Source organism: Argopecten irradians, chromosome 10 (assembly GCF_041381155.1).
Source record: "Argopecten irradians isolate NY chromosome 10, Ai_NY, whole genome shotgun sequence".
Taxonomy (NCBI): Eukaryota; Metazoa; Mollusca; class Bivalvia; order Pectinida; family Pectinidae; genus Argopecten; species Argopecten irradians.
In genome coordinates this window covers 19,357,343-19,381,638 of record NC_091143.1, presented here as the reverse complement: position 1 = coordinate 19,381,638, position 24,296 = coordinate 19,357,343, and the positions used below count along the sequence as shown (strand labels likewise).

At 36.6% G+C, this 24,296-nt stretch overlaps 1 protein-coding gene across 1 annotated transcript; it reads right to left on the bottom strand.

Annotated features, from left to right (window-relative positions):
* Nucleotides 1–72: 72 nt before the first annotated feature.
* LOC138333342 (aldehyde dehydrogenase, mitochondrial-like) lies at nucleotides 73–24,296 on the bottom strand. The gene is made up of 14 exons (XM_069281662.1): nucleotides 24,079–24,296; nucleotides 21,054–21,158; nucleotides 13,122–13,262; nucleotides 12,443–12,522; nucleotides 11,415–11,464; nucleotides 10,601–10,662; nucleotides 8,035–8,163; nucleotides 6,394–6,507; nucleotides 5,770–5,872; nucleotides 5,080–5,264; nucleotides 3,641–3,805; nucleotides 3,022–3,179; nucleotides 2,393–2,507; nucleotides 73–735 (listed from the first exon to the last, which is right to left on the bottom strand). The coding sequence occupies exons 1-14, from the start codon at nucleotides 24,196–24,198 to the stop codon at nucleotides 703–705; spliced, it is 1,560 nt and encodes a 519-aa protein (XP_069137763.1). The 5' UTR covers nucleotides 24,199–24,296; the 3' UTR covers nucleotides 73–702.

Here is a 24,296-nt window from a genome sequence, read left to right as displayed (position 1 = left end):
GTGTTAAGTCAAGTTAAGGTCAGACAGACAGATGAGATGCATGACTTTAATTATAAATAATGAAAAACAACGTTCTTTATAAAATCATTTTTATTTCTTTAACAATTTATCAATATTATGATACAATGCATGTCATACCTTCACATATTCATCAAATACATCATGAAAGTTACTATATATTATAAACTGGATGTGTTACAAAGTTATCAACTTATCTCAATCACCCCTGAATTTTCAAAATGAACTCTTCCAGCCTTGATATTAGAAGAGTTCAAATGTGTTCTTAGGGGTGAATGAGTCAATGTGATTAGCACTATAGTATATGTGCAATGAGACCACCTAAAGCTACATTGAAAATGCACTGCAGTAACAAGAGTTATACTTCCTTTCAAGGAACAACTGACTTTAAATGCAAATCTGTAACAGACACTGTTTCTGTAACAGACACTGGTTATAATGGAAAACAAAAATACACACTGTGTAGTGTTTTGTCTGACAGCTTCAAGCTTCATAAAATATAATGATGTCAAAATATAAATATTATAAATGTCATCTTTTCCCAAGTCTTTTGCACCAAACAGCAGTTGAATTTACCAGCCTTCCTCCAGGATCATGATAAATCGTCAGAATGAATTCACATCACAGAAAACTTAAAGCACTATACGAGTAGTTCACTGCCACTTTGTCATTTATATCCATTGTCTATGAATTCTTCTGTGGCACTTTGATGCAGACCTGAAATATCAAAATTAAATATTAATATTTCTATTCAATCTTTGCTCCATAAGTGAACGAAACATCAGTTACCAACAATATTTTTATTGTCATTCTTTGTCTTTTCAGATTCAACATAACGAACAGCATTTAACTCGCATTAAAGGCCCACTACCTTTGCGAAACAAAAATCAAAAGTTTCTTTAAAGCAATGATAATATACGAAAATGTATATTAATGATCTAAGAGGATGTTATAACACCAGTCAAATGCAGGATTCCCTGCGTAAACTATGTTAATCAGTTGAGGTGCATGTCGCTGTTTTGCCGTCTGGCACAGTGATAATCAACCGATGCGTGGTAATTAGGGTGACGGCAGGAAACATAAAACGACCCGCGTTATGAAAATTAGCATTAATTTTAATTAGATTAAATTGTTAATAAAGTGATGGTAAGTATAGTATTAACGGTAAATTATAAACTTTTGTGACTCTGTAAAATTATCAATTTCGTTTTACATTCCCATTTCAAATATTAAAAGCAGTTTTGGAAAGTTAGTGGCCCTTTAAGTCTTGAAATATAATTCATGATTTACTATACTGGTTTGGTTTGTTGGGTTTTAAGGTCAAGGGTCATTTAAGGACGGACTTCATATGTGCAATGTTGTAGTGTGTAGATGTCTGCATGTGTATGTTAAATATTTGACCTTTAAAGGTCAAGTATATGAATCCATTGACATTGTGTACTTAGACTATTCAGTGTAGCCAGTGAATATAAATCCTGTAGCAGTCCAGTTACCAATCAGAGTTTGTGACAGGAAGTGGATGTCAGATAACGTAAATTTATGAACTTCAGATGAAGGAGAAGCATATAAACTTTGCTTTAAATTCTTTAAGATTGTTTTGTCGTTACAGTAAATGACAATCATCCTTGATACTCCAGGGGTTACTAACAGAGTCATTATTCCATTCCTGGAATATTTCATAGCAAAATAAAAGGCTCTGTATGCGAGTTTGGTTGTTTAGTCCTTTGAAATACATCAAAAGAATTGAATTAGAGTACATTGACTGTGTTGTGTGGCTTTGACATTGTGTGTCACTCCATGTAATCATCAAATAAAGACTTTGCAGGCCTGTGATTGGTCAGCTTTTTTTTCCTGAAATGCCTTCAGTTTTACTATGACATAGCCCAGATACGGGTATTACGACAGTGAAAGTAACCCCTGAAGCATCAAGGATATATATTTGGTTTTAGTCTTGGGTTTATTAGTTTCAGATGCTCCACCGCTAACAAATATTTTTTCTCAATAAAAAAACAGGAGCAAACAAATTTGTGTTTTCCTTCAGTTATAAAAGTTACTTACAATTACCACCATTGAAAAGCTTCTAATTTTATTTCAAGAAAAAAAATATTAATAATAATTATTTGAGATACAGTGTAGTTGCTTTAATTAACTGAGATTAAGTTTGCTAATATTCACAGTAGAGGTAGGTCCATGATTTCCACTAATTAAATACCAACAAATAAAATAGAAGGAATGGCAAGAAATATAATCTGTGTAGCTATTAGATATTGACAAAAGCGTGAACATTTCTCCCCGCAAACAATTATCTAAGAGGATATTGCTAAATGTCCCCCTGTGAAATTAATAAAGTATACTTTAGGTAACAGTAACTTACTGCTTTTGTCTCTGTGTAGGCTTCCAATCCATACTCTCCCAGTTCACGCCCATTACCAGACATCTTGTAGCCACCGAAAGGCTGGGCAGCATCAAAGATATCAAAACAATTCACCCTGAAATACAAACACATTTTATGTCATTCTAGATATAATTCCAAATTTCATTAATGTCATAAACTTCATAGTACAGTAACAATATCTTACTATAGATCAACCAAATCTATATTCAATGAAGAATAAACATCTGTGTGAAGTTACATAGGAAATGAATGGAGGAATCAGATTTTTTTTTAACACAAGATAACCAATACATTCAACTCAGTAGAACAAAATCCACTGTATATTTGGACTGTGTGATAAAGTTGTTCAATGATATTCAAGATATGGTATAGTCGGATATTTTTGCATGGATGGAATTTTCATGATTTAATGGAACATTGCTATGATCGCGAAAATTTGATTCACATAAGGCTGAGGTATGTTTGAATCATATACATCACATTGTATACCCTTAAATTCAGATCAATGACCCCTTTTAAAATTCCAAATGTTTTGTGCTGCAGTCATGTATTCAGTAATTGCTTATAGATATATCTAAGATCTTTAGTGCTTTGTAAAATTGGCATACCAGACAGATCCGGCCCTCAGACTGTTAGCCAGGTACAAAGCCTTATCAAGGTCCTGAGTGTGGACAGCGGCAGCAAGACCGTAAATTGTGTCATGTGACCTCTCTATCAGTTCTTCCATTGTCTTAAACTTCATAATCTGCATCACAGGCCCGAAAATCTGGAAAATGGAAAGAAAAAAATAAGTTTTTGTATAGTGTAGACAGGTTTTGGAAGATACAAGTTTTAATTATTATGAAAGAAGAAAGAAAAAATAGTTTACAATTAAGTCAGAATAGGCAGAGATCATTATTAGATAAGGTCAGTTTTAGCAGGTTACACTGTGTCTCATTAGGGTTTTGGTTCTCAGCTTGTTTACTGATTAAGTGTTAGTTATCCCCAATACTATTGTATAAGATATGTAGTATGCATGAGATTGTTGTCAGAATCTGACTAAACTAAAATAATACTAGCTACAATGTAGCTATCCATGGTTTATACAAAATGCCTGCTGATTACATTAACACATTAGCATGCTTAATCAGCAAAGAGCGTGAAATAAGAGATACTCTTAAGGAACCTAACAAGTTGCTATAAGGTTTTCATATAAAAATGGGAGATAACTGTTATATCATTACAAACCTCTTCCCTGGCAATCCTCATGTTGTCCTGCACATCTGTGAAGACTGTTGGCTCTATGAAGTAGCCCTTGTCACCGACACGCTTCCCTCCTGTTGCTAGTTTGGCTCCCTCTTGCTTTCCACTTTCAACAAGTTCCAGGATTTTCTGCATCTGTTCCTGATCCACCTTTAACAACAATTGTAACACTTTATTATATCCGTCTGATATCTAGTGATTTCGCCCATGTAATCTTTTTGCAAATGTAACTAGTGTAAAATGACCTAGAGGAATTGTCATTGGCTGGAAATCCATTTTGACGTCAGACAGAGGACACCGGGACAAAATTGCGGCCTCCACTGGATTTTTGTAATACAATTTGACGTGAAATTCTGTTATGTAGGTATTTGTAGTAATATGATAAAAAGTATTTTAAATTGGTGATCATTTCATATGAGCTTTTTATGAAACTCATCTCGAAGATTTAATATTTGCTCGCCTAGGCTCGCAAACATAAAAACTTCTTAGACTTGTTTGATAAAATCTCATATGAAATGAACTCATGTAAGGTCCTATATGTATACACGGTAACCACAGGGGGCCAACTCAATAGAAATGGATATTGTCATACATTTTTTGTATTTGGTGGATGGACTGATGAGTACATATGACAGTCATGTGATTTTTTTTCCCAGAAAATACGAGATTTGAAAAATCACATGACTATAATATATACTCATCAGTCCATCCACCAAATACAAAAAAAGTATGACAATATACATTTTCATTGAGTTGGTCCCCTGTGACCGTAACTAGAGGGACTCACTATTGCCTACAGTTCTTACTATTATTGAAATACCATTGCTATCAGACAGGTAAAAACCACAATTGTGATAGTTGCATTTTGGTTGTCTGCATTAACTGCAACTTTTAAACAAGCGATAATATTGTATTCAAAATTCTTCTAAACACCAATGTCTCTTTGATACTTCTTTGTATTAGAGTTACTTCCCTTTTCCTGCTTTACTGTCCTAGATGTACAGGTTTAAGTTTCATCACTCCATCACCAAAGCATTCATTGCATGGTCACAGTGACCAATTTTAGAGATATAACACACCATTTTATGGTTGATTACAATCAAACTTGTATTACTCAAAGTCTTTGGGGCTATGGATCAACTCTATAGTTATCAGAGTGTTAGAGTTAAGTGCATATATTGTGAAAACTACAGTCAGGACCAACAAAAAAACAACATTGAATTAAACTAATCAGCTCCTCCCCCCATCTCCACACACATTTTAGGAGATCAAGGTTTTGTTGACATATTTGACAAAGCTGATTTGTGGCAGTATGAAAATCAGTTACAGCCACGCTCTCAACTTCCTCTGGATCTGCCCTATGCTACATACATTGCAGTACTAATGGACCAATATTCTCATTCAAAACACCATTGGTACTTTACCTGAGGACCCTGTTCATTAGAAGAATCAAAGGGGTTTCCAACAGTGCGCTTCTTAGCCCTCTCAACACTACGCTCTACAAACTCATCATACACATCCTCCTGTACAAATGTCCTGGAGCCAGCACAACAGCACTGTCCTTGGTTAAAGAACAGGGCAAAGTGGGAGTTCTCTACCGCCTGTACCACTGAAAAAGACACGGGTAAATTTTAAATTTATGCATAGTTACTCGTCTGATGAAGTAAATTACATAAACCTCTGCTCTCCAACACCCTAAAATATGTCTGAATTGATTTTTTCAAAAACTCGATTTCTTTTTAAATTGATAACTCATTGACCCCTGAAAATTCTTAATGGACTCTCCTGGCCTTTGAAATAGAAGAGTCCAAATGTGTCTCCAGGGGTGAATGAGTTAATAATGTGCTTTTGAATTGATGGTTCATTACTAAATGAATTCAACACGATTAGTTTCTGTAACTCTTGTGTTACCCCTGTAGCTGTTCAAATATTACAATGTATGTTTATGTTTCAGATACAAGTGGTAATTTGATTGCATGGTTAATTTGAAATGTCATTTGAATGTGACACCTAATGTGATGTTGTCAGATCCTCTATAAAATGGAGTAAGAATAAGGATCTCTATTTTAATCATATTGAACTAATTCAATAAAGAATGTTATGACGATCCTTACTGTTGGCATCAGACAAGACAATATTAGGGCTCTTTCCTCCCAGTTCAAGTGTGACCCTCTTCAGGTTACTCTTGGCAGCCATCTGGGGTATCAGTTGTCCAATCTAAAACCACAATATAAAGGTCAATAGGGTCAAACCATACAGTTGGGGGTCATCATCTAAATATATTAAATCACAATAAGTACTGGGTCTTATACAAAGCTTCTAGATATTTTTTATCAGAACTTGAACATATGAAATAGACTAGTGAAGATTACAAATGTACTGTATTCAAACCAATAAGGTAACAATTTCTCAATTTTTATGCACCAGGTTGAATACGGATATATAACCAACATATCCTTCCTTGTACTTGAACTAAGCTACCAGATATCTTCCCTAGCTAAGATATTTCTTGCCTAGCTACCAGATACATTTCCTAGCTAGCTACCAGATATCTTACTCTTGCTTACCAGATACCTTGCCTAGCTATCCGGTATCTTGCCTAGATGCCAGATACCTTACCTAGCTGCAAGATATCTTGCCTAGCTACCGGGTATCTTGCTAGCAGCCAAATACCTTGCCTAGCTACCACATGTCTTGCCTGGTTGCCTGATAACCTATTACTAAGACCTTGTACTTACCTCTGTGGAGCCTGTGAAGGCCACCTTGTCCACATCCATGTGTTCAGCGATGGCAGCCCCAGCTGTAGGTCCATAGCCAGGAATGATGTTGATGACACCAGGTGGAAATCCAGCCTACCATCGGAGAGCATTCAATAAATTTTATGTTACATCTTATGAATTTTGTTTTCATCAGTATTATCTCCTCTGTTAAAGGTAGGTTTCGCCAAACCAAATAAATATTTTTTTGTGAAATTCGATAAGCGGAAGAAAAGATGAAAAAACATATTAAAATATCTCAATTTAACTTTTTTCTGTGTTTGAGATTGAACAAATGTGTCTTGAATCCAAAATTGAAGGAAATCCTTGATTTATTACGGTGTCCGTCAGACAAAATAATATGCAAATGAAGCTGCGATGGATTGTGTTGTCGAAGTTTGGCGCATGCGCATTGTCACGCACTTAAAGTAAACAAAATGGCTGAACAAAAGTGTGTGAGATGAAAAAAATATATCTGAATCGGCAACAAAGTGGAGGAAATTATAATGGATTCGGTAGCACCCTAGGATATCTATAGGGAATTGAATTCAGAGATGGCATGTAGCAATAGAAGAAACAGAAGCCACATCTCAAGCGGAACTTGCCGGGATCTGTTGGGACTCGTGTAACGGTATTGCACGTGGTGAGTTAAATTTCAACACATATGCCAGCGCACAAACAACCGCAGACTAACTACATGTATACTTGGTGTACAAAGTTAGCGAGCGTATGTAAGTAACATGAAGTGTTTTAGATTATATGATATGTATAAACAGTCCCTCGCAATTCGATTTGTTGTTGTTTTTTAACTAAACATGCCGTGGCAAGACTGTAACTTCTATTTGACATTTTGTTGCACGCTTCCTTTTGTTGCTGCGGCCTCGTTTTGGAAAAAATACGTCATATTCTATGTAAAGCTTGACTTCGCTCTATTTTTAGAGGAGTATTTCCCTGGTCAAGCTAGGCAACTGACCACCCATATCATTCGCTGTATGCATTGAAAATGATCTGAAGATTATATCTATGTATAGGATAAATTTCAATTTCGTAGTCTTTATATTTCATTGGGCGAAACCTACCTTTAAGTTGGTATTTATATAATTACTACACTGCAGGCTTTCATAAAATAAGATTTTTTTTTCACATTTATAATCATGTTACAAAGTTATGAATAACAGTTAATGTCTGCTAACCAAGGGAGATAACCTAGATTCAAATATAGATTTGTATACTGCCAAACTGGTCACATGTATATGTCTTCTTTGTTTTCCCCTAATAGAATAGCATTTCCAATTATATCTCAGCAACTCTTATTGTAGTTTCTCAATAGAGGGCATTAATATTGAGATTACCAAATTGAACAACATGTTTCAGTTACATCCAGATAGTCAAACCAGCCTTAGCTACCACCTCTGTATAAAGACCATCTACTTAATAAAACCATTTTCTCAGAGTCCTAAATGTCTACCATTTTCTCAGAGTCCTAAATGTCTATTCCAACATAATCTGATGAGTGTATAAAAATTACATGGTTATATAATAAAGACCATTTTTTCTTAGTTCTTTGATTGGTCTTTATAGACAGGTTTGATTATGTTAAATTGAAGAATTTACTATTCTTACCTCTTTAGCAAGTTGTGCAATGTAAAGAGCAGTCAGCGGTGTTTGTTCGGCGACTTTCATTACCACAGTGTTACCCATGGAGAGGGCTGGACCTAACTTCCAGGCCTGCATGAGGAGGGGGAAGTTCCACTACAACATTGAATTAGGGCACATTTATGTCAGAGCAACAGCCAGGATTCAGCTGGTATTACATAAACGCAATATGAAGTTGTACAGCTTATCAAAATAGTCAACCTAGTGCACTTGTTTTTATTTCAAAATTGCAGTAAGTGACGAACGCTCAGATCACTTGATTAGAATGGATCTAGAATGGTCAGGAGGGCTTACTGTCAGTATAATAGGGTGAAAAGATCATGAAGGTAGATATACAAATGTCATAGATTAACATGCAGCTCTATATAGTTACAAGTACATCAACGGACATTAAATGCTTTATGTAAAGGATTTGACATCATTAGACAGATATGTACCTTATCCTAACAAGCACCACAATCTAAAATATTTTGTAGAAGAAAGAATACATATATAATAGTATATTTAATAAAACTAACATCTACCTACTACAATCAAAACTACAGAGGACATTAGAACTAGAAGGGTTCATTTTTAAGATATTTGTAATTTGTATATGTCAAAAATTAGGAGAAACAGGAAGTTTGGCACTTACAGAGACATGGCTGCATATTAGGATAAATATTCAGAAAAAATATAGATGTACATGTACAAGCTAGAACACCCTCTTTTTTCCACACATTTCTATGTCTGCTCTCCTATCATTAAAATGCTATCACCAGTATTTACTGGTTGAACATCAATATGCTTTAACACTGTAATTTCCAGCATGTATACAATATTATTTAATACTTTTTAAAACATTCAATTTTAAAAATGCTTGGCTGCCTTAAAACTTGGCATATTTTTCATTGCTATGTTTGAAGTGTTATACGATTTCCTTTATAAATTCTACACAACTTCCTACATCATTGATGTGTGATAAACCTGTGAATCATTTAGTTATGTAATATTGATGTTAACTCGGAACTGGGAAAATTGGTTAGATGCACTCTGCTAGGTTATTAAAATGAAATGACATCTATGCATGGCTGCATTTCAAAGTTTCCTCAAAACACTTTCATATTCACTTTTAACCAATTATTGCTTTGTCTAAAAGTCATAAACTAGGGCACTACTCTTTTAAAAAAAACTGGATCAAACTACCTATATATGATTTAGTAATTATCTAACTCATTTTCATATTTTATCTGCAAACAATAAAGCGACAAGCTAAATTTCATTAAAATCTTTTCACTTTGAAACATACAATTTCACGTCTAACTGCTGTAAACACTTCATCACCTGATTCAAATTTAAACTCTTTCTATATCATTTTTGTTTTTAAAATTACATATACCATGCATAATGCCATGTATGTCTGGTATAATACTCATTAAAATATATCAGGATGTTTTTGTTCTCCAAAACAACATACTATAAATGTTTTGGCAAAATAAAATGGATAAAAATTTACGGCTGCAAGCCACCATGAGCCTTCAGCTTAGTGGTGACCAAACAATTATTCTGTAACCAGTAGATAGGCCACCATGAGCCTTCAGCTTAGTGGTGACCAAACAATTATTCTGTAACCAGTAGACAAGCCACCATGAGCCTTCAGCTAGTGTGAAACTTATCTGTAACCAGTGAAGGCCACCATGAGCCTTCAGTTGTGGTGACCAAACAATTATTCTGTAACCAGTAGATAGGCCACCATGAGCCTTCAGCTTAGTGGTGACCAAACAATTATTCTGTAACCAGTAGATAGGCCACCATGAGCCTTCAGCTCAGTGGTGACCTAACAATTATTCTGTAACCAGTAGACAAGCCACCATGAGCCTTTAGCTCAGTGGTGACCTAACAATTATTCTGTAACCAGTAGACAAGCCACCATGAGCCTTCAGCTCAGTGGTGACCAAACAATTATTCTGTAACCAGTAGACAAGCACCATGAGCCTTCAGCTTAGTGGTGACCAAAAATTATTCTGTAACCAGTAGATAGGCCACCATGAGCCTTCAGCTTAGTGGTGACCAAACAATTATTCTGTAACCAGTAGAAGCCACCATGAGCCTTCAGCTTAGTGGTGACCTAACAATTATTCTGTAACCAGTAGACAAGCCACCATGAGCCTTCAGCTCAGTGGTGACCTAACAATTATTCTGTAACCAGTAGACAGGCCACCATGAGCCTTCAGCTAGTGGTGACCAACAATTATTCTGTAACCAGTAGAAAGCCACCATGAGCCTTCAGCTCAGTGGTGACCTAACAATTATTCTGTAACCAGTGTACCTTAGTGACCTAACAAATTCTGTAACCAGTAGACCATGGAGCCTTTAGCTCAGTGGTGACCTAACAATTATTCTGTAACCAGTAGACAAGCCACCATGAGCCTTTAGCTCAGTGGTGACCTAACAATTATTCTGTAACCAGTAGACAAGCCACCATGAGCCTTTAGCTCAGTGGTGACCTAACAATCATTCTGTAACCAGTAGACAGACAAAATGTGGAACTTACCGGGATGATCTGGCCACAGACTCCCACAGGCTCATGTCTCGTGTAGGTAAAATAGTCACCACCTAACAATCAAATCCATACAGGTAGGAATTTTACATCTCAGTCTATAATTAACTAGCATCAGCAATACTGTGAAACACGTTTACAACAAACATGCTTACAACAAAGTCAAGGTTACTACCTAGTAATTTTCATTCCTTAAAATGAAGTAATTTGTTGGTCCTCTGAGATTCGTTACAACTGTATTTTAATGTAGTTGGTGTGTATATCAACAAAAAGCAAATTAGCAAATTGTACATCCTTGCTGTAGTATATGTTAAGAATACAAACATGACAAAGGTAATAAAGTTGTAATTGTACAGTAAAATGTGCATCATTATAACAAACACAAACAACAAATTCATGGTTATAATGTAGTACTGTATAGGTGCTAATACAGGTATGTGTTTTAATTTCCCGTAAAGTGATTCATGAAAATAAAGCACCGCGATTAAGTTACAAACAGTAAATCGGGAAATGTTACACCCACAAATTTAACAACTATACAGTGAGTTTCATTCCGTATATTTAGATGTATATATACAACATGGAAATAAGGAACTATGCTTAAAACATACCTGGTACTTTTCATTCTGTGACAAGGTTCATATATTTAAATGTATTCCTATTTATGATATATAAATAACTAACATTGCTTAAAAAAAATAATTTTGATTGGAAGCCCATGTCAAGTTTCCTTATAACAAGAGTATACCTACTTCTGATTTATACGTGCAAAGTACGTGTAGTTATTTTTAGCTCAAAAAATACTTACAAACTGGGATTACTTTTCCGTGGTTTTTATCTGCCCATCCAGCATAGTACCTGTAAATATTCCAAGGTTTCTATGTATTGATAAAACAGTGAGTAATATTCAACAAGAGGCCCAGAGGGCCTGTATCGCTCACCTGGTTATTGCAATGCCAAGTAATATTCTGATTACATAATAATTGTTTCTTTTCTGAAGGAATTTAAGATTTACCTCTAATTTCCCTATTGGGAGCCATTCTTTCTGCTCCAGGGGGTCAGAGCCAAAATTCCCTCAAGGATGTTACTGGCCAAATTTGGTTATATTCCATGCAGAACTCTATGACTAGTAGTGATTTAAAGGATTTACGTCTATTTCTCCTATTACACCCCCCGCCCCTCCTGCCCCCGAGGGGTCAGAGCTAAAATCAAAACAAACTCTGTTCCCCTTCCCCTAAGGATGTTACTGGCCAAAATTGGTTACATTCCATGCAGAACTCTATGACTAGTAGTGATTTAAAGGATTTACCTCTATTTCCCCTATTTGGCCCCGCCCCTCCTGCTCCGGGGGGTCAGAGCAAAAATTTATACAAACTCTGTTCCCCTTCCCCCAAGGATGTTTCTAGCCAAATTTGGTTACATTCCATGCAGAACTCTATGACTAGTAGAAGGACGGACGGACAAATGCTGCACCATGACATAAGCCAGGTGAGCTAAAAATGTATTTGTTTTAGCAGGTTATTGAATTCCGTTTTATAATACCTTTAATTCATTTTATAGTCAATGCTATTTGGTGATACTACCAACAGCTGGGTAATCTTTTTAAAATCATCTATCATCATCATCATCATCTACCACTTAGATTAAACATACCGTTACCCTTATTTTCATAAATAGTGAATGCATTTGGCTCAAGTCATATCTAACTTTCACGATAGTCATATGATTCAACCATTTTTCAATATTTTGATGATCAAATTTTGTGGTCATCGCAATGTCCAGAAAACTGCAAAAATATCATTACCACGAAAAATAACCAATTCTACAGTACATTACCTGTAGCATTTGATGACCAACTCCAAGTCTACAGCATAGGAAATGTTGTAAGGTTTGCCATTGTCTAAGGTCTCCAGTGACTACAAAAACACAAGACAGTGTAACTTTACATTATTCATCATTTATCACAGAGACATTATATACCACAAACTGCATATGCACACAAAAGTCTTGCTTCAATCAATGGCATCACATCAAGAAATGAGTTGTTGCTGAGTCTAAATCTGTGGAAAAATTTTGATTGCTTTCGTCATGCACTTTTTACGAGTTTTCATTAGACAAAATATTTCCATACCAATACAGTCAAACCTGCCTTAGCAATCACCTCTGTATAAAGACCACCTGCTTAATTAGATCGCTTTCTCAGGGTCCCAGACAGTTTTCAACACAATTCAACCTGTGTATGAAGACCATTTGACTATAAAGACCATTGTTTCTTGGTGCCTTATGTGGTCTTTATAGTCAGGTTTTGCTGTATCAATATTTTATGGTTATTTCAACATAGCTTCATATAAAAATTTCACTAATACACTAAATGGCATGCTTTATTGTTTCTAGACGGGCGGAAAAAACACTTACACATTTGATATTTCAGTGTAGAACAATATGCTTTGGATGTTTTGCTACCAGAATCAACTATCTCTGACATACTAACAAATCATGGAGACAGACTACTCACTGCAATATAGTGGCGGTCCCTGTCGATCAAGTCTGCCAGCTTGTTCAGTAGGTGACCTCTCTGAGCGGCATCCATCGTCCTCCATGGTGAACCCAAGCGGAAGGCTTCTCTGGCAGCTTTAACAGCAGTATCTACATCAGCCTGAAACAAATAATTTCAGAATATATAGTTAAATATTTATCACTGAGCATCATTAACAAGAGATCCCAAAGGGATCTTGGCGCCCACCAAAGAATGATCTTTGTCTAAAAAACAAAAGAGGAATCTTTTCTCTGCTTTTCAAACTTTTACTATACATTACTACATATGAAATTTGAGAAAGATCCTTTGAGTACTTTCCGAGATTTATAACAGTAACAAACTTCAATTATCAAACTCCGATCAGTCCGAAAATGCAATATGCACAAAAAAGCTCCTAGGGGAACTTACATAAAAAATTTGAGACATATCACTTCAGTACTTTCTGAGAAATAGTGGTAACAAGCCTCATCTATCAAAATCCAAGATGGCGGCCTGTCGGCCATCTTTTTCACTGATCACTACCAAAATGCAATATGCATAACCACAGACCTTGGGGAACCTGCACATGAAATTTGAGACAGATCCCTTCAGTACTTTCTGAGAAATAGTGTTAAAAAGCTTCAACTATCAAAATCCAGGATGGTGGCCTGTCAGCCATCTTGTTGATCGATCGGTCCCAAAATGCAATGTGCACAACTAGAGCCCTAGTGGAACCTACATCATCCTCGATACTCCAGGGGTTCCGATCACTTACGATCTCTACATCCCTGGACTATCTCATAGTAAAACTGGAGGCAACAGAATAGAACAGGTAATTTAGTCATACGATGTACATCAAAAGAGCCATATATACGATGTACATCAAAAGAGCCATATAGCAATACACTGTGGTTGACTGTGTGGCTTTGATGTTAGGCGTCGCTCTCTCTGTAGTCTTCAAAGGAAATCTTTGCAGGCCTGTAATTGGTCAAATGTTTTCTGCTGAGCTGCCTTCAATTTCACTATGAGTAGTCCAGGGGTGTAGAGATTGTAAGTGATCGGAACACCTGGAGTATCGAGGATGAACCTACATGTGAAATTTGAGAAGAATCATTTCAGCACTTTCTGAGAAATAGCTGTAACAGACTTTAACTATCAAATTCCAAGATGGCTGCCTGTCGGCAATCTTGTTGATTGATTGGTCCCAAAATGCAATATGCACAACTAGACTCCTAGGAGAACCTACAAGTGAAATTTGAGAGAGATCCCTTCTGTACTTTCTGGAAAATAGTGGTAACAACCTTTAACTATCAAAATTCAAGATGGCCGCCTGGCGACAGCTAGCACTCTTCTCATATACTTCCAATATATTGTGCAGACATCATGTACACATCACACAACATGAAATATTACGCAATCCAACCACTCTAATATTGTATTTACACAAATTACTGTTACGTTGTATCATACCCCTGCCACAGTACCACAGTAATGCCTCCCTGTATTTATAGGGTATATATATGTGTAATGTGCATTCCAACAACTGGAATATTGACACAAATTGCTGTACTACATTTCGGTCTATATCCAGTTCATATGTCACAGCACGCCACTAGCTAATCCTTTATTGTAAGGTAGGAATTCCCTATCTATCATTTAGTGACAGTGTATAATTATCTGTGACCTCATTATCTGTCACTTCCAACAACAAGTATCTGTGTTACACCTCTATGAAACAGAGTGAGAATAATTAAGTATCTTTATTTTAATAAGAATATTGAAATATTGTTGATATAAAATCAATGTTCAACTAAAAAAAACACTTTTAGAAGATAATCATGATGTAAGTAATTATTTAAAAAATAAAAACATTATATCTTAGCATTAGCCTGTCATAATTCATTTTATGTATGCTTTGTTGTATATAGATATTAATGAAAACAAATAGGTCACAATTAAATTTGCCTGCTCAGTTATTGATACTAAAACATCTAATTATCAATCTTTCTAATTTACTTACATGCGTATATCATCATGTGTATGAAGTAAGTATATAAAATCATCTGACCTTATTTAAGACTTTTTGACAGTAAAATAGCAGATAGCGGTTTTTGAAACCTTGATTTAAAATCACCAAACAAACTTTGTTCATTTCAACAGAGGTTTATACACACAGATCCTTGGTTCACCGATTAACCAACTTAAATCCCCATGAGTGAGAGACTCTTGAAACACCAGTACAACACAGAGACTAGATCTTTAAGATGAGATAAAAACAATCACAAAAATCAGCAAGCAGAAATTTAAACCAGGAAGTTTTATTCACCCTGTTACCAAAGAAACAAACATGAAATTTTTTTAACCAATACATCATTTTTATTGGCCAAGATACAAGCCAATTGACACTGACTGACTGATATCAGGGGTTGATCTCATAAATATGCATTTGCAAGTCTATAAACTTTAAATCAATATACCACAACTCTGATTCAACAACTTATTTTATCTCTCTCTTCTCTTTCTTTAAAAAAAAAAAAAAAAGTCCACCAAGGTCTTCATAATGAAACTTCAGATTTTTAATGGTCTGGTTGAGCAACTTGTAGTTTTATATATTCAGATAATTGACAATATACATTTTAAAAGAGTACCTTATGCATTTGTTCCCTCATGCATGAAATTTTAGTGCTACCTCATTGAAGGATACTGAAACGGAACAGGTACTGGTTTATCCTTGACGGGGGATAGCTGTACAGTTGGAGTTTATTTTGTTTAGCAAAGGTCATGTAACATAATAAAGGATATGCGAGGTTAAAGATGCATGTCGAGGAAAGCTAGAGTTCTAAGAGAAAAACACCCACCTACATTCAGAACCACATTGAGTTTCGAACTCACAACCTAGGAGTGAAAGGCTATAGTGGTGGTATTTTTTCAGAAAACCTTAACCACTAGCTAAATTAACACTGAACAACGACTGTCGGTGAAGAAGTAACAATCAAGATATTGGCTGGTTGTTAGTGTTGCTTACTATTAGCATCTATCAGGTAAAATTATATTAATGGACAGTTTCCTCTGTGTGCAAGGTGAATGTTTTTGTTGTCTCCTTAGGATATTGAAAAATCTGTATTCTATAGTGCTATCTCACTGCAGCATAGTACAAAAGACATTGAACAGTACACCCCACCTCAGCTCACATTTTACATGACTAAACCTAAGTTTTTTTACTCTATTAAATGCTTAATGTTAATTAAGAAACAGTGGAAACTACCACTTTTATGGACTATAATGTTGTCTTAGTAAGTCACAAGACAACACCCAGAATCTTATTGCTCAAAGAGGTTAATGCTCTAGACCTGGCCAAATGTGAAAAGCCATTTATGTAAACACTTTATACATGTTTGTGTTAAGTAATAACAGCTGCACATAATAAATGATCATTTAATTAGATTTGGCTGTGGAGAAAGGTTTTGGGGTTTCCTGGAGAACAACTATAGAATTATATCCAGTCACAAGCTATCAACTACACGTCACTATACACTACTGTTCCACAGGCCTCAAACTTCTACCATACCAATGTTTATACAACATATAATATGTATTCAACAGACGTAAACATCCATGTGTATACGACATTATGTCTAATCATACGCAATTCCATAGGAAATGAGGTAATAGCAGACTTTGATACCAGGTATAAAGCATAATCAAACAGTGTAACATAACCTGTACCCCTCCCCCAACACCCCCTTCACAAGCCCGCCTTTCTACACTTTACCTGTGACAGAGCACCTAACAAATAGTTTTATTATACCACTATAGCCAGCTGTAACACCTTTCTAATTCTAAAGCAGGTAAACAAGTCGATACAGTAATGCCCAACTCACTGCACTTTATCCTTATAATTCTTACAGATCATCAAAGCCGCTGAATACAGATTAGAGAACACTTCATCACTTAGATCTTTTTGCCTGTCTTTAGAACATTTCACCATTTAGATAATTTGTTCACCTGTCTATAATTATATATCTATGTCTACATCTTAGATCTTTTTTTTACATATTTCTATATATTTATCACATCATCTGCCTGATATCCAGTGGTTTCCCCCAATATTTTTTATTATGTCACTAGCATCTCATTGGCTAGAAATTCATTGTGATGTCAAGACAGAAACAATTAAAAGACGTCAAGAAAATTGACGTGAGGTCAGGATGTCGTGGATGGCAGGACAAAATGGCATCCACAGCTTGATTTTCGCAATACATGTAGGCTGTTTTAGTTATGTGATAAAACGTATTTGTGTTTATTTCTCAGAGATTTTATGATACTCATCTGGAAGTTCAAATTTTGCTCACCAAGGCTAACAAAACTAAAAATTTCTTACACTCGTTTCAAATAAATGCACGTGTCTAACACGATAATTCAATAATTTCAATATCCACTTATCTCTACAGACCAGGATGTAGTTTTTAATGGCATATTTTCTTATCTATATGAAACTTGCAGTACAGGATTGGATATGATTTTTGATTACATGGAATTTTTAATATTATCAGCTGGCCCGCCTAGTCTGGCCACCACATTAATTTTCTCCTCTCCTGTTAAAATATTGGTATCAATCCCTGTTTCAAACTTGGAAGACTGGGAGTATGCTTGGCAGTTGTCTTGGGGCAAAAGATAGACTTTCAGGAGTGCAGTGAAATCGAACAAGGTCAGCCATTGGTGACCACATATCTCTATTTGTTGAGCATATGGCTAGTGTACTATGTCGGTAGGTCCTAAGGTCGAACCCTGGTCTAGCCTCTCCTGTTACATTATAAAGGTCAAACTTTACATGTAAGGTCACATTTAACAAAAGGTACGTAACACAGTGACACATTCTTGAATGATAACCTAATTAACTTACTTATAAGTTTGTGTGGCATGTACCATATGGATTATACTGATTATCACAAAGAAGTTCAGAAATGTTTAGTGAAGAAGAATAAGCAGCAGTGGTTGAAAAGACAGATGAGCAAGTATTTCAACATTTACTCAGAAAACCTGATATATAGAACTAATATTCCTGGACAAACCTGTAGGGCTTCTTCAGACTCTGAATGAAACCAGTAAAGGATTGCAATATATCTCTATTAAAAGAGACCCAAGTTCATTCTGAATAGTGTTTTGTGTTTCAGTGTATAAGATATCCTATTCCATGATAATACATCAATTATAACACTTCACGAGTGGGTCGCCATTGTTATTACATTTCTTCAGGATTTTGACCAAAACTACCTGAAGGCCAGCTTAGGCTTACAGTACTTTATTATTGTACCTGTACTCTACTTGACATAAAAAGTATTGGTCTAAAGAAAGAAAACTTTATTGAGAAATGAATGTACTCAAAATATAAGCTTTAAACCACCATCTTGGCAACAGAATATCTTATATCTGTCAAATTGTAACTGGTAGGTAACAGGGTAGGCTAGCTCCACAAGATCTGAAAACCATTCAGAAACACCTAACCCTTATGACCTTTAACAGCCTAAAAATTAGGTCAGCCCCCTATACCAGGAGGGGACAGCCAGAGGGCTGACCCCTGCTCCACCTATAGTGGCCCAGACAAAACACACCCCTAACATATAGTGGCACAGACAAAACACACCCCTAACCTATAGTGGCACAGACAAAACACACCCCTAACCTATAGTGGCCCAGACAAAACACACCCCTAACCTATAGTGGCCCAGACAAAACACACCCCTAACCTATAGTGGCCCAGACAAAACACACCCCTAACCTATAGTGGCCCAGACAAAACACACCCCTAACCTATAGTGGCCCAGACAAAACACACCCCTAACCTATAGTGTCCCAGACAAAACACACCCCTAACCTATAGTGGCCTGGACAAAACACACCCCTAACCTATAGTGGCCCAGACAAAACACACCCCTAACCTATAGTGGCCCAGACAAAACACACCCCTAACCTATAGTGGCCCAGACAAAACACACCCCTAACCTATAGTGTCCCAGACAAAACACACCCCTAACCTATAGTGGCCCAGACAAAACACACCCCTAACCTAATAGTAGCCCAGACAAAACACACCCCTAACCTATAGTGGCCCAGACAAAACACACCCCTAACCTATAGTGGCCCAGACAAAACACACCCCTAACCTATAGTGGCCCAGACAAAACACACCCCTAACCTATAGTGGCCCAGACAAAACACACCCCTAACCTATAGTGGCCCAGACAAAACACACCCCTAACCTATAGTGGCCCAGACAAAACACACCCCTAACCTATAGTGGCCCAGACAAAACACACCCCTAACCTATAGTGGCCTGGACAAAACACACCCCTAACCTATAGTGGCCCAGACAAAACACACCCCTAACCTATAGTGGCCCAGACAAAACACACCCCTAACCTATAGTGGCCCAGACAAAACACACCCCTAACCTATAGTGGCCCAGACAAAACACACCCCTAACCTATAGTGGCCAAGACAAAACACACCCCTAACCTATAGTGGCCCAGACAAAACACACCCTAACCTTTAGTGGCCTGGACAAAAACACACCCCTAACCTATAGTGGCCCAGACAAAACACACCCCTAACCTATAGTGGCCCAGACAAAACACACCCCTAACCTATAGTGGCCCAGACAAAACACACCCCTTACCTATAGTGGCCCAGACAAAACACACCCCTAACCTATAGTGGCCCAGACAAAACACACCCCTAACCTATAGTGGCCCAGACAAAACACACCCCTAACCTATAGTGGCCCAGACAAAACACACCCCTTACCTATAGTGGCCCAGACAAAACACACCCCTAACCTATAGTGGCCCAGACAAAACACACCCCTAACCTATAGTGGCCCAGACAAAACACACCCCTAACCTATAGTGGCCCAGACAAAACACACCCCTAACCTATAGTGGCCCAGACAAAACACACCCCTAACCTATAGTGGCCTGGACAAAACACACCCCTAACCTATAGTGGCCCAGACAAAACACACCCCTAACCTATAGTGGCCCAGACAAAACACACCCCTAACCTATAGTGTCCCAGACAAAACACACCCCTAACCTATAGTGGCCCAGACAAAACACACCCCTAACCTATAGTGGCCCAGACAAAACACACCCTAACCTTTAGTGGCCTGGACAAAACACACCCCTAACCTTTAGTGGCCCAGACAAAACACATCCCTAATCTATAGTGACCCAGACAAAACACACCTCTAACCTATAGTAACCCAGACAAAACACACCCCTAACCTATAGTGGCCAAGACAAAACACACCCCTAACCTATAGTGGCCCAGACAAAACACACACCCTAACCTATAGTGGCCCAGACAAAACACACCCCTAACCTTAGTGGCCCAGACAAAACACACCCCTTACCTATAGTGGCCCAGACAAAACACACCCCTAACCTATAGTGGCCCAGACAAAACACACCCCTAACCTATAGTGGCCCAGACAAAACACACCCCTAACCTATAGTGGCCCAGACAAAACACACCCCTAACCTATAGTGACCCAGACAAAACACACCCCTAACCTATAGTGGCCCAGACAAAACACACCCCTAACCTATAGTGGCCTGGACAGGGCAGACCTCAAGACTTTTCTTTAGTTGCATGTTACAGAGTTGTCTGCCTTTGTGGTAGGTATTGATTGTGACATCATGTGTTCGGAAGCGTAACATCATATTTTTCGGAGAAAACCATTTGAATTCCACTCATAAAATAATGATGGAACAATACCGGCAAGGGAGCTAACTCTATTATATGCAAATACAGAATAATGGCCTGGACTGTAAAAGTAAGCCTATAATAACCAGAACCGGATAGACATCCTAGTCTATAAAGGCCTGAAATGGGATATTTACGTAATCATATGTTCTGTACACGAGGTCCTACCTTGTCACCCTCAGCAACCTCACAGATCTGCTCCCCTGTAGCGGGATTGACGGTTGGAAATGTCTTCCCAGAGGCAGAGTTCACCCACTCATTGTTGATGAAAAGCTGGAATGATAAAAGGAAGAATAGAATCACTTTCTTGTGTTTTTTTCACAGTTTCATTAAATACACCAGTTTGTCATTTTTAAAAGGCCATTCCTATACTGTATACAAACTTTTTTTCACATACAATTTACTTCGCAATCCGATTTGAAAACGTTTATCTGCACAAAATACCATCAGCATAATATTTATTGAAAGATAATATTTTTATTAGATTTTTCGACAGGGAAGAAAGACAAAACAAAGAGAGAGAATTAAATGCTAGTTTTGTCTAGGCTTCAAAAAGTTTACTTTTATTCATTTAACATTCTCCTAACATGAACCCTTCAGGTGTATCAAGCCAGTGTACATGTACTATATGTGTACAATAATAATCCTTGACCTATTTGATAATGTTTCTTGATAATCTTCTTTAAACTGGACAGAACATTGAATTGATCATTGTACTATCTCATTCTGGCCTGAATATCTGCCTACCTTTATATATCTGTAACCCACACCTATCTATATACCTAAAAGTTCATTAAACATTCTGATCACACAGCAAGTTTCAACATAACGTCTGGCTTTGTAAAACTTTGGGTTAAATGATTGGCTGTTTACAGTGAGAAATGCAAACAGATGTTACCTGTGGGTGAATATCTAGATTCTCAGCCAAGGTCAAAAGCTAGTATTCAAATAAAGGTCCAGAAATACTGAAGATATATACTTTGATCTGCATACATGACTACATGTAGCATATTTTATAATATTTTTTTAACAAAGAATTGAAAATCTGAGTGATGGTTTCTTCACTCGCAGATGGTGTCAGTCTATTTGCTATTCATACAATTTGAAGTCTGTCTGCACTCAATGAAAATGAATACAAGTAAAATACATATATTAACAATACCAGACATCGCAAAAGTTGCCGGTCCGACGGACATTTCGGACAAAATTTGACTCGGACCCCCTATTTTAAAATCCGGTCCGGACAGACTGTCCGGCAATTATTGAGTACCAAAAGTCCGTAGCAAAAAGTAAACTGCATAAGATAATCATGAAAACAGCTGCCTGGATACTAATAGCAGGAAGTTATGTTTACTTCAAAAATTGACATTATGTTCGGTCCGTCAAAATCTTGCTCGGTCGGGCTTACTCACAGTCCTTGCTGGTCCAAATGTCCGGCCATTTTTTTCAACTTTCGCGATGTCTGCAATACCCATAATGCTTTTGCTTTAATAAAGATTTATAGTTAAAGCCATTAAGGCCTTGAAGCCTAGTTAAATGTTAAAATATTATATCCAATGTACCAGTAAACTACGGGTGAAATTACTTGTTTGAATATTACCAAACTGACCCTTTAATTGGCCCAACACTTCAGGGCCCAGTTTCATGAACATCCCTTAACTTTAAAGAATTCCTTAACTTAAAGTTCCCCATAGGAAAGCACATCTTCAATAATTTTTATGTCTACACTGGAGTCTTTGGAACTTTTATAATAAAATTTCAATATGTATATTTAACTTAATTCCGCACATTTAAATGTGAATTAATTATCTTTGGGTCATCCTGATCTAGGTTGGTCTGCATTGGAATATTCACCATTATGAAATTAATGTTAATCTTAATTAATATCAAATGTAAATACAAGCCTATATATGCTGGAAGTGTTTTCTTAAGATTTCTAAACAGCATTATTCAGAAACAGTATTTAATAGCGATGTTTCATTTTAATCAATACACTTTACTAGATAGCTCTGCATATTTTTCAAGAACAGTTCTTTTCGATCTACATTTCAGAGCGGTAAATAAACATATATTCCATCACTGATGAGGCTGAGATGTATGCTGTGATTGGCGAGACATGTACTTATGTACATATACACTTCAATTTAACAAGTACGGTTTTCCTGTCTTACTATGGAGTATACCAGATAGTAACACACTTCTTTTGTGTAAATTACAAAATTAAATTTAAGATTTATCACTGTTGTAAGTAATGTATCTTTTCCCTAGTAACATTTGATGAATGCACATTTTTTATGCTATAAATATCAAGCCAGAAGTATATTCAACAACTTCATTTATATATTTGAGCATTGATGTCAGTATTTTTTAATTTCATTGAGGTATGAAAAAAAAATGTTTGCAATCTGCGTACTGTATACTATATAGAATTATCATGCTGATAGCTATGAAATTAATGATAATTTGTATAGCTTATTTTGCGGTAAATATTACAACAATAAATTATTTATCATCATGATCACCGTGTAAACAATTAAAATATAAATGCAACCTTAGTTTTCATTACACAAGTGTCATATATTTCTTACTGTCGCCCTATAATAACTGCATGTTAGTCGACTATCACTTCGTCAAACGGCAAATGTCCACATTGTGATTGATTACACAGGGATTCTTGCATTCATTTGGTGCTGTAACCTCATCTTAGGCCATCCATATATATATTTTCTTATGTCATTGCATTGTTTTTAAGAAACTTAGATTTTTGTTGATTAGGAAAGGTAGAGGGCCTTTAAAATGATAATCATGATAGCACAAGTATTAATGTGTAATAAAATTAATAATAAAGATGCATATTATTACATTTAGCCTATCAGCATCTGACCATAATTAAGTAATAGTGAGACGACTGGTGACATTTATTCTAGAGAAAACACTGCATGTCAAATCACTGCATGTGAATTATCAGATTATGCCTAAGTGTCGAAACACCTATCTGTGTATTGTCGTGTTTTGTTAATAACAATATGTAACTTGTGTTTGTAATGTTTTAAAACAAATGTCACCACATGCCAGCTATATATTCCATACGTCAAATGATTACATGCATACTACGTATATCAACAGATCAAATACTATGTGTGTTTATGCATAGGCCTACACGTTATGCGCTCGATATACATGCATATTATACCTTTTCGTATTTAATGTCGGGGTTCACCAGGGGCTGAGGAACAGCTGACATGTACGCCCTCTGCGTCTTCAGTAAGTTCCAAACTCCCCTACGGCTAACCAACCTCTGAAGAAGAGCCATTTCTAGTGTGTCTGTGTGAAAGTCGGGTCTAAACTGCCAGTTATATTTTTCAGCTGAGGTCACAGATATTGTCCTAGTTCACGACTGCGCAAACAGCT

Coding starts and splice junctions, on each gene's coding strand:
- LOC138333342 (XM_069281662.1), bottom strand. CDS start 24,198: ATGGCTCTTCTTCAGAGGTTGGTTAGCCGTAGGGGAGTTTGGAACTTA. Junction 13,263..21,053: donor AGGTTGCTGAGGGTGACAAG/GTAGGACCTCGT, acceptor TATTTGTTTCAG/GCTGATGTAGATACTGCTGT. Junction 6,508..8,034: donor TTGCACAACTTGCTAAAGAG/GTAAGAATAGTA, acceptor CTCCGATGGTAG/GCTGGATTTCCACCTGGTGT.